This window comes from Myotis brandtii, unplaced genomic scaffold, assembly GCF_000412655.1.
Source record: "Myotis brandtii unplaced genomic scaffold, ASM41265v1 scaffold32, whole genome shotgun sequence".
Taxonomy (NCBI): domain Eukaryota; kingdom Metazoa; phylum Chordata; class Mammalia; order Chiroptera; family Vespertilionidae; genus Myotis; species Myotis brandtii.
This window is the reverse complement of record NW_005362269.1, coordinates 4,044,535-4,056,445: the sequence shown is the minus strand read 5'-3', so window position 1 is coordinate 4,056,445 and position 11,911 is coordinate 4,044,535. Positions and strand designations below refer to the sequence as shown.

The window sequence follows — 11,911 nt, the reverse complement described above, 5'->3', positions numbered from 1 at the left end:
ACCCTCTCTTATAATTTTCCATTTACAATTTTTTTCTTAATATCGACTTTTTTATTTTTCAGATAAATTCAGTGTAGTTGCATCTTAGATAAATAAATAATTTTACATAACAAGTTATCTTAAAGACCATAGACATGGATTGACGAGAGAGGGGAAGAGCAATTTCTATGCCTCTGCCTTAACTCTCCCTGCCTTCCTAGATCCGACCAGTGTTTTGGTTTCATCCACATACGCTTGTGAATCTTTGTTCTCAGTGATGAATTTTGTTAAGTCTCGTAATAGGAGTAGCCTGACGGATGAAAGTAGTAGCTCGTGCATATCTCTGAAGGTCACGAAATATAAACCTGATGTAAAATCTCTGTCATCAGTGATGCAGCAGCAAAAGTCCCACTGATAATATCAAACGGAGTCATAAAGTTTTCTGTCGGACTATCAGTGTACATGTATACATTAAAAAATAAATGTATTTTTCATCATCATATACTGTGTTTTTGTCGCTCGAATGAATTTTATTATTTCTTCAAGGTTCTTCACATACGTGCACCTTAAGAGATATCAAGTAGGCGTAACCTGTTCTCAAAAAATTAGGGTTGGCACGCAGAAGAATTTTGAGTCAGAGATTTTGCTGGTTTTGGCACGCACGCACAAAAAGGTTGCCCACCCCTGGGCTAGGGCCTTCCAAGCTGTCTTAATTGTTAACATGGGCTCTCCTTTCTAGTACATTAGGAACATTTTTATGGTATGGATTGGGTCTGTACTTAGTATATATTGGTACAAAATCTGTGCTTGTACATACCTAAGGTCTCATTGTGTGTGTGTGTGTGTGTGTGTGTGTGTGTGTGTGTGTGTGTGTGTGTGTGTTAGTATATATGTATATATTGGATACATTTGTATCTTCCCTGGTGATACTTGGCTATCCTGTAAACTAGCAGCATCTGCTTGTTGTGAAAACACTAATATCTTGGTTTTAATTGCCAAAGAACTATACTTTTGGAAGGAATTTAATTGGTTAACATTGCCATTCAGTAGTTGGTCTGATGTAAATACTACCTGATGGCTTGGATTTCATAATCTCTCTGAAAATGTACGGTAGGAATGATTAATGACTAACATTTTTAAAAATTACAGTCAGTAAAAGGAAAAGTTGATAAATTGGCCCTCATTGAAATGAAAAAGTTTTGCTTTTAAAGAGGATGAAGAGATAAGCTACAAATGGGATAAAATAGTTGCATACCACATATCTGACAAAAGACTTGAATCTAGAATATAAAAGGAGCTCTCAAAACTCAACAGTAAAAGAAAAAAAATCCAATTAGAAAATGAGCAAAAAATACAAATGGGTATTTCACTGAAGAGGATATATAGATGGCAAATGAGCACGTGAAAAGATGTTCAATACTAGTATTGATTGCAGTGGTTCTCAACCTTCTGGCCCTTTAAATACAGTTCCTCATATTGTGACCCAACCATAAAATTATTTTCGTTGCTACTTCATAACTGTAATGTTGCTACTGTTATGAATCATAATGTAAATATCTGATATGCAGGATGGTCTTAGGCGATGCCTGTGAAAGGATCCTTCGACTGCCAAAGGGGTCACGACCCACAGGTTGAGAACTGCTGGATTAGAGGAATGCAACTTAAAGTATCACACACCTATCAGAATGGCTCAAATAAAAAAATAATACCAGCAAATGCTGGTAAGAGTGCAGAGAAACATGATCACTCATACATTGCTGGTGGGAATGCTATTTTGGAAAAGAGTATGACAGTTTTTCTTTTTTTAAAAATATATTTTTATTTCAGAGAGGAAGGAAGAGGGAGAGAGAAACATCAATGATGAGAGAGAATCATCGATTGGCTGCCTCCCGCACGCCCCCCACTAGGGACCGAGCCTGCAACCCCAGCATGTGCCCTTGACTGGAATCGAACCAGGGACCCTTTAGTCCGCAGGCTGACGCCCTATTCACTGAGCCAAACCAGCTAAGGCGACAGTTTCTTATAAAATGAAATAAGTACCAATGGTTGTACTTTCGGACATTTATTCTAGAGAAATGAAAGCTTACGTTCCCATAAAAAATTGCACATGACTGCTCATAGCTGTTTTATTTGTAATAGCCTCAAACTGCAAACAACAGGTAAATGGTGAAACAAACTGAGATACTTCCTTACTAATGAATACTACTTGGCAATAAAAAGGAGAAATTATTGATACACACAACAACTTGGATGAATCTTGAGGGTCTTATGCTAGTGAAAAAAGTTGATCTCAAAAGCTTACATAGTCTGTGATTGCATTTAAATCACATCTTGAAATGACAAAATTATGGAGATGAACAGATCATTGGTTGCTATGAGATGGGAAGAGGATAGGATGTGGCTAAAAAAGAATAACCCAAGTGATCCTTGTGATCGAACGTTTCTGTATCCTGACTTGGTGATGGTCACAGAAATCTATACATGTGATAAATTTTTATAGAACTAATTACACATGCACAAATGAGTGCATATAAAACTGGTGAATCCTGAGTAAAGTCAGTTGATTGTTTCTATCAATATCCTGATTGTGATATTATACTATAGTTATACTAATTGTTACCATTGGGGGAAACTGAATGAGGTTTCTTTATATTATTTCTTACCTGCATGTGAGTCTATGATAATCTCAAAATAAAAGGTTGAAACAAATAATTTATACCTGGAAAACCTGTATAATTAATTTGTTCTTGGGCTTTTATTTTACCAGGCAATGATCTAATCATGTCAGATAAAGATGATATTGAGACTCCAGTGATAACTGAAGCAACCCCCATCCCTGAAGATGAGAACTCCGAGCCAGCCAAGAATTCTGAGTCTGTTGACCAAAGTATCAAGCCAGAGAGTAAACCAGAACCTGTAGTTTCTACTCGGAAAAGACCAGAGTCCAAACCTTCCAGTGACCATGAGACTTCAGAAGTTCTTCCTGTTCAGGCATCACAGGCTGCAGGCAAAGTAGAGTATCTATTAAAAATTGAGGTTAAAAAATGTTAGAGTTAAAAATAATTTAGAATCATTGCCAGTTTAGAATTGCACCTATTTCCTTTTTGAAGCATAAAACATCATTTTCTCAGGTTTATAAATGCCTTTATGAGTAGTTGTCTTTGCCGTGTGGTGCTTACATGCAGGTTACGTAAATCTCTGTCAGTCAAACAATACATTTCTTTAGCCAAATAATGTGTATTCCTTTGCCCATACTTGTGGCTACAAATTAGATGCCTTGTCTATACACTCTTATTTTCCTCTAATTTTTAAAATTTTCTTTTGCTTTTTGTTTTTCTGGCTATTGGGAAAATTAGGAGACTGTTTCCAAAGATGAACCCCAGACTGGATGGGGCTATTGGGGCAGCTGGGGCAAGTCCTTACTTTCTTCAGCCTCAGCTACAGTGGCCACAGTAGGTAAGGCCATCAGTTATTTTTATTAATTTTTATGTGTATTTTGCTGAAGATCTGGGTTAAAACTGATTTGTTAGTAAATTTTATGTTTACTTTATAGTTTGGGGATGCATTAATAATGATGGGCTGATTCACACAGCCACTAGAGTTTACAGCATTTCCTGCTTAGAAGGTTGATGTTTAGGATTTGTTAATATAAAACTATTCTTTGGTGATAATGAATCATTTTTTTCTATTTCGATAAGGATGCATTCCCAAAGATTATGTAAGATCCAAATAACATGTTCTGTAGCTGTATGAAATTAAAAATGTATGGATTTAATTTTTGGTTTGTTCAGTTTTGGTGACTAATAGCAAGTAATATTTAAAAATAAAAATGTTATCATTTTTCTCATTAGGACAAGGTATTTCAAATGTCATTGAGAAGGCAGAGACTTCCCTTGGAATCCCTAGTCCCAGTGATATTTCAAATGAGGTCCAGTATGCAGCAGGTCAGTATATGGAAACAGTAAGACATACAATTATGGATCAACATGGAATGGTTGAGCTCATTTTTCAGTAGAAAATTATTGAGCCTCTGATATTCAGGGTATGATGGGACTGGTGAGAAAGGCAATTTGGAGTCTTTGGCTGACGGAGGTCTGTGTCTTTTCACCACTCATGTGTCTCTTCACTTCACTTCATCTATGCAATGGGATGGTGTTTTATATCTCAGGACTTTTATAAACCTTAAATAAATAAGTTCTTGAACGTAGAATGTGAAAATTTCCCATCATATTGCACAATTAATAAAAGTCCAATAAGAGTTAGCTGATTTTGAAACTACCATGGAATGAAAAAATATTTTAATGTGTTACTTTTGGGGGTGTATATTTTTGTGCTTGGATTTTTAAAATGTGGGGGTCTTTTTTTTTTTTTTTTAAAGTATTGATTTCAGAGAGAGGAAGGGAGAGGGAGAGAGGGATAGAAACTTCAATGAGAGAGAATTATTGATTGGATGCCTCCTGTATGTGCCTAATGGGGATTGAGCCTGCAACCTGGGCATGTGCCCTGACCAGGAATCAAACCGTGACTTGGTTCATGGGTCGACACTCAACCACTGAGCAACACCAGCCAGGCAAGTATACTCTTTTTAGGTAGATAGTTTTATATGTTTTGAGAAGCATGCAATCTTGTTTACACTGTTTACACAGTCCATTGTGATTATACAGATAGAGGATATGTTCTATATCTATATAGGAAATCAAGATAAAATAATATTTTCATCATTTCCCCCAAAGTCCCCTAATGCGTATACCTACTCTCAGCTCTTGACAACCACTGATCTCTTTCTAACTCTATAGTTTATTTTGTCCAGAAGATCCTGTAAATGGGATCATATAGTAGTAGATTGGATTTTATTTTTGAAATTAAATGAAAATAAAAAAGCTATTTTACCTTTCATTTTAAAATAGGCAAATAGTTTAATAAAACAAAAAGACTAATACCTTTCATGTGGGAAGTAGGGTCTAATTTTTTAAAAATTCACATAGATGCTAACAAAGCAAAACCATTTATGGCCCACTTCTCTACCTCCTGTAGGAGAGACAAATGCCAAAGAGGATGAAAACTCCTCCCCGGTGACTGGAGCGTTCGGTGTATTCTCGACTATCTCTACTGCTGTTCAGAGCACAGTGAGTATAAGGTGGCCTGCTTCCTTCCAAGATTACAATGGATTCTTGTCTCTTTCTCCCTCATCCTTGAAAAGCCATGGGAACTAATTGGCATTCCAAATTACTTTGATCTTAAGGATAGAGTGACAGGTACTTGAAAACTCGCTTTAGAGGAGTAAAGGTGGGAGCAGGAGGTTAAATGTAACAGAGAGGAAGTATATGTAACATTTTATGGAATAGGAATTCTTAGTTTGGTAGCCCTAGAAAACTCTGCTTTACAAAAATATTTGCTCATAATTGCATCTTTTAGGCAAAGGAGAAATATATTTATGATGGATACTTGTAAAACTATATGATTAGAAACACTTTTTAAAAAGATTTTTTTTTATTGATTCTTAGAGGAGAGAAAGGAAAAGGGAGAGACAGAAAGAGAAACATCGATGTGAGAGGGATACATCAATAGGCTCTCTCCTGCATGCCCCCTATCAGGGATCAGACCCTTAACCTGGACATGTGCCCTGACTGGGAATCGAACCAGTAACCTTTTGGTTTACTGGATGACACCCAACCAACTGACCCACCCTGGCCAGGGATAGAAACATTAGACCTTAATATCTTTTCTATGTGAATATGGATAGCTAATACTTCTTAATTTTAACTTTTATTGAAGTATAACACATATACAGAAAAATGAAGGCCTAAGTGTTCAGTTTGAATTTTCACAGCGTGAACACATTCAGACTAAGAAACAACATGATGGTACATCACATGTCCCCCCTGTGCTGTTTCCCAGTCATCTGTGCCTCCTGCTCTTGCCTACCAAGATAATCACAATCCTGACTTCTACCATCGTAGATAAATTTTGCCTGCTCTTATACTTTATATAAGTGGAATCATACAGAATGTACTCTGTTGTATCTGGCTTCTTTCACTCAACATTATGTTTGTATGATTTATCCATGGTGAAGTGTGTGTAGAGTATTATATTTTCTTTGCTGTGTTTCATTGTGTGACTCTGTCACATTTATTCATTCCACAGGTTGGTGAATATCGGGGTAGTTTCTAGTTTTTAGCTTTTACAAAAAGGCTGCTGTGAGCATTGTTGTATGTCTTTTGATGAACCTCTGTACAAATTTCTGTTAAGTATGTGACCATATGTGGAATTGCTGGATCATAGGGTAGTCATATTCATAGGTTCAGCTGTAGTAGATAATTACAGTTTCCCAAAGTGGTTATACCAGTTTATATTCGCACAAGCAGTGTGTGATTGTTTCCGTTGCTCTGCATTCTTGCCAGTGCTTGGTATACGCCACTATTTTATATAGTCAAAACAGGCAGGTGTCTTTTTCAGTATTATTATAATGAGGTTGCATGTGTTTCCTAGGGAAAGACGGTTATCAGTGGGGGTTTGGATGCCTTAGAATTCATTGGGAAAAAGACAATGGATGTAATAGCAGAAGGGGATCCTGGATTTAAAAGAACCAAGGGTCTGATGCACCGGAATTCTACACTGTCTCAGGTACTGCCTTTACCTCTTTGTTTCCTGTTTCTTTGTTGATCTGTATATTTTTTCCTGTGGTAACTTGGGACATTGCTAGCATTTCCTTTTGAAGAATTTTTAATGATTTGTAAAATTAAGGCATTTTTGTGTGTGTATGGTGGGGACTGGGGAGTGGGGAGGGGGAGGTTAAGAGGGAAGGGAGAGCTCTAATGCTTAGAAAACTTCCCAGTTCTTTTTTCCTTCTCTTTCCTTTCTGCAGGGGCCTCCTGTCAGTGCAGTGTAAGATGCCAAGTCCTTTCAGAGTTGTTTATTAGATTAATGTTTAAACTACTTTCAGAGAAACACCTGGTTCCTTGGGTGTTATTTACCCTGTCTGGAATCAAATTATGTGTGATCATTTTCCCCTGCTGCTGCTGAGCCTGTCAGAGTTGAATCACAGTGCCAAGAAAGAAAGAGCAGTGCTCTATACTGTTACCCATCTCACCCTTGAGCTCTCATTACTTGCATTGTAATGCCTCTATCTCTTCAGGTTTTACGAGAGGCGAAGGAGAAGGAAGAGCAGTGGACCACAAATGAGGTTACCATAGAAACAGACAGGAAAACTCATTACGGGGTACTCTTTGATGAATTTCAAGGCCTTTCACATCTAGAAGCTCTGGAGATGCTTTCCCGAGAAAGTGAAGTAAAGGTAATTCTAAGCCAAAAATTTCAGCTGGAATAGTCGCCAAGCAAAGGAATGCTGCATAGTTCCTTTTCTTTTTGTACAGTTGGAGGATGAAATGTGTTTCAGATGGAGGCTTGAGACTCTGAGAATACCAGGCCAAAACAGACTAAAAACTAATGTTTGAACTAATTGCTGGAAATAGAATAAGCCAAGTGTTATTTTTCTAAATTTAAACAAAAAAGGAGAGATTAAGAAAGAAGTCTTAATAGCGCATTTGCTATTTTTCTTCACCTTGGTCTTTTTTTTTTTTTAAATTTCTTTGGCTTAAACTGCCAATTTGGATACAATTACCTGTTAGCCTTTAATTCAAGACTGCTTCATTTCCAGACATTTCTGTCTTATATTATTTTTGGAAGTATTCATTCTACCTTTCTGTAATGACCAGTCTGTTGTGTTAAGGTTCTTAAGGAATAGATTGTGTTGGCTGGTGAGCTAATAATTTTGATTTTAATTAGGTCTATAGACTCTTCTCCATTTGAGAATGTTTTTCTTTTCCTTTTATACTTCCACAACTTATTATATTATATTGATTCAGGTGAAATCTATCCTTAATTCTCTAAGTGGAGAAGAATTAGAGACTCTAAAATTTGAATTGGAGCAGCTGAAAGAAGCATTTTCCCTACCAGAGTTCTCTGAGGAAGAGGAAGAAGATAAAAAAGGTAATATGAAAACCTAGCATCTGAGTGGGAAGGATATAGTGTGTTATTTTTTTTTCTACCTGTTTGCCACAGATCAGGACTCCGCAAAGATAGCAGTGGAGTGCTGCATGCCCTTCCTAACAGCCCTCCCCATTTGGTTGAGATTGCAGCACTGACCTTGGTATTTAATTATATCTCAATGAAGTTGGTAAAAAACACACATACAAAAAAAAAACACGTGGTGGTAGCAGAGGGGAGATAAAACCACAGAACCTGGTTCTGGTGATATTGGTCATTTTTGTTTTCTGTCAACATCCTTAGCCCTCTCCTCTACCTTACACAACTGATCCTTCCGCTTTGGAAGGAGACTTCCTGTGTGGGGAATGTTACCCTTTCTCCTGAGTCCCTCCGAAGCACTAACTGTCTCCTTCCCATCCTTATACACGTTTATTCTAATGCAACAACTCCTTTTTATACTCAGGTCTGTGGGGAGTACATGACAGTGATCTCCACTTATTTGATCGACTCTTAGCAATAAGAGTTTTTTGAGCACTTAGACCTAATATATCCATATTTGAATATTTGTAAATTATGCTGAGGTACTACTATAATAATATATTATTTACATTCTCAAGTATACCCTAAAATAGAATTTTAAAAATGAATGAGATAAATGTGTATAAGTTAAAGTTCCACTTTTTCTATTGGATTATTTTGTGAACCGCTTGGGGTGCATGCATCCCAATATGGATTCACCTACATAAATTTGAGCTTTAACTGAAAAAACGAAATGCCTGTGTAAGAGTCAGGTTTTAGATTTTTAGACAGTACAATATGATTAGGAGTTGTTTTTATGAGTTATATTATTTACAGTTGTATCATTTAATGAGAGCAGCTTTTCCTAAAGCCATATTATACCTGGGATCACTAAAGCATTTGAATTCTCTTTCTTGAATGATAAGAAAAGGACAAAAGAATAGCAGATAGAGAGAGAAAAGCCAAGATAGAATTTTTTTCCTAAGAATTTTGGAGAAAAAGCTGCTATGAAGCAATAATAATTTGCTCTGATGAAACATGAAATTCTGTCTAAGAAAGACTCATACAGATTGTTGGTGCCAGAAGACTTCTGTGTACAAGAGTTGTCTCTGCATTCTTTGGTTCAGAGAGGCCTTGGGGTGGGCTTCCAAGGGGATAGTGGGTAGGATTTAGATGAGTAGAGAGGAAAAGAGCATTTTCTGCCATTTGTTTATATGTGTTGATTGTTTTTTGATCTTCGCCCACCTGTTTGCATGTATGTTTCTCAAGTATGAGTATTTCATGTTCCCTATCATCTCCTGCCAGGCTCTTCCCATAGCTTCCTTACCATCCTTCTAGCATTCTGGAATCCCTTTTCCTCTTCCTTTCTTTTTGTCCACCATTAATTTTTACCCAGATCCTGGATTATTGCCTTAGCCTTCCTGCCTCCCTTCCTGTTCCCCTTTCAATTCACGCCGCCCACCCTCAGGAGCCAAAGTGATTTTTCTAAAATTTAAATTGGACATATCTGTCTCTGTTTAAGTTTGAACACCTCACCATGGTTTATTAGGCCCTGTATTACCTGAATCCTGCTTACCTTCCTAACTTCATTTTATCCCTCTTCTTTCATATATATACACACACACACACACACACACACACACACACACACGTATACATATACATATGCGCTTTTTTTTATATATTCATTTCAGAGAGGGAGACAGAGATAAAAACATCAATGATGAGAGAAAAATCATTGATCGGCTGCCTCCTGCATGTCCCCACTGGGGATCGAGCCCACCACCTGGTCACGTGTCCTGTCCAGGAATGGAACTGTGACCTCCTGGTTCATAGGTCAATGCTCAACTACTGAACCACGCTGGCAGGGCTTTTTTCCCTTATATTAAGACACTCTCAACATATTAAACTTCTTACTATGCTTTCTTCACCCTGGATCTTTGTACTTGTTTTCTCTGCCTGAAACTCTTCCCATTCTTCTGACTAACTTGTACTCATTTTTTTGGTCCCAACTTAAAAATTCCACTTCCTTGGAGACGCATGCATAGTACCTGCTTAGGGTTCTACCTTCACTGGTTCTCCATTTATACTTCCGGGATGTAATAAAAAGAGCACAGGATTTGGACTGGGAGTAGAAAAGCCAAGGTTTGACTCCTAATTTGTTATTTAATTTATGGGAAATAAATTAACCTCTTCAAGCCCTAGTTTGTTCACTTCTAAAATGGGATAATGACACTATTTTTATGAATCCATTGAAATAATACATTGTTATACTTAACAGCATTCTGTAAGCACAAAGCACCATGCTCATTATTACTGCTACTGTGACTACTGTGCTGCTGCTGCTATTGCCATTCCTTTTCTTGTCCTCCTCGTGCCCCACCTCCCCATCCCTGTGATCCTCACTCGTCTTTCTGCAGTGTTTTACATGGGACTTTTCTTTTTAGGGGATGAAGAGTTTACCAAAGAGCTAACAGAGCTATTTTCCCAGCTGCATGTCTCCTCCAAACCAGAGAAACTTGCCAAGGTAAGTGACTATTTCTTGGTGATTTTTTTTTTTTAATTGTTTGGATTTAGTGGATAAAGAAGGTTAAGATTGTAAGTTCCTGGCAAGGATGCCACCAACATCGAGGGTATATTCTGAGTTCCACACCTTTTGCCTGCCTCTTGCTTTCACAGGTTAACATGCTGGACTCACATTTGCATCCCCTCCCCTTCCCCTGGAACACACACATCTGCCATCCTTACCTGTTGTCATTTGGAATGCTTTGATTGTCTGAAAACTTAAATTAGGTCACAGAGTTGGTCAGCCAAAGTCGGCAGTGCTCATCAGCCTTCATGACAGCAAGGGGCCCTCTAGTGCGGTTTTAACTGTCCACAGGGCTCTGAATGTTTCAGAGGTAGTGGGATGTGGCCTCTGCCCTTAGGAAGCTGGAGGTTGCCATTTCCTAGAACCCAGTGACTAAGATAATGGCCATTTAGCTTGTGTAAATGTGAGAGTCCATGGCCTAGGCAGTGATACTTGAGCTGTCTTTACATATCTGGAACATGGAGAGACTAGTTAAAGTTCCGAGTGGGTAGGGAGGGCCGGTTTCCATAGTAGTACCCACATAGCATATATGTCAGAGTCAGCTCATGGGACACTATTCACTGGGTTTTGGGCTGCTTGCTGCTTCTTCACCCTCCTTTCCCAATCTCCAGAAACATTTCAGGACCAGTTAGTAGCAGGTACACATTGCTTCCAGGTCAGGGAGAGCTGATAGCCCCTTGTATTGATCCTTAAAGGGACTTCTTAAAATCATTTGAAAGAGCGTGAACTGGTTGATGGGGAACCAGTGAAGAGAAGAGGAATGGTCAGCTCTGGGCTCAGGTAGATCACTGGTAGCATTATGGAAGATGGATTTAAGATGAGCCAGATCAGAAGCAGGGAGACCAATCAGAGAGCTATAGCCACAAAGTGAATCTGAAATCAAGAGGTGGTAATAGAAAGAGGAGGGACTGATTGGAGAAATAGTTAGGTGGTCTGCCATCTTGGTGATTGATTGGGAAGGGAAGATTCTAAGATGGTTCACGTATTTTGGCTTGGGTGACTGATATATCATTGTTCCTCTAAAGCTCTGGGGAGTAAAAGGATTAAAATTTTTGGGAGAGAAAGACAATTCAAATTTTGTACCTGTTGTATGTGATATGCCTGTAGAATATCCTGATTCAAATGTCCAGCAGGCAGTTGGAATATGTTGTTTTCAAGAGCAGTCAGTGTTGGAAAATAAGGATTTAGGAGTCAGCAGCAGGTAGGGAGTAGTTAAAAATCACTGCAATAGGGTGAGCGGAGATGAGAGGGAGGCAGGTAAGACAATAGAGCCAAGGTCAGGTAATGATGTTTGAGGGGCTGCCAAAGGAGGTCAAGGAGACATGCTGATAAGTTGGC

At 38.2% G+C, this 11,911-nt stretch overlaps 1 protein-coding gene across 5 annotated transcripts in view; it reads left to right on the top strand.

Annotated features, from left to right (window-relative positions):
* FAM114A2 (family with sequence similarity 114, member A2) overlaps positions 1–11,911 on the top strand; it is a 27,140-nt gene that overhangs the window by 5,993 nt on the left and 9,236 nt on the right. For 4 of the 5 annotated variants that reach the window (XM_014543135.1, XM_014543134.1, XM_014543137.1 and 1 more), the window contains 8 exons: positions 2,747–2,991; positions 3,336–3,435; positions 3,831–3,923; positions 5,014–5,105; positions 6,469–6,603; positions 7,115–7,273; positions 7,845–7,968; positions 10,431–10,510. In XM_014543135.1, the coding sequence (XP_014398621.1) occupies positions 2,761–2,991; positions 3,336–3,435; positions 3,831–3,923; positions 5,014–5,105; positions 6,469–6,603; positions 7,115–7,273; positions 7,845–7,968; positions 10,431–10,510 (1,014 nt within the window). In that variant the 5' untranslated portion in view covers positions 2,747–2,760. Of the gene's footprint in view, positions 1–2,052; positions 2,139–2,746; positions 2,992–3,335; positions 3,436–3,830; positions 3,924–5,013; positions 5,106–6,468; positions 6,604–7,114; positions 7,274–7,844; positions 7,969–10,430; positions 10,511–11,911 lie in introns of those variants that run through there. The other variant, XM_014543133.1, reaches the window with a different exon arrangement.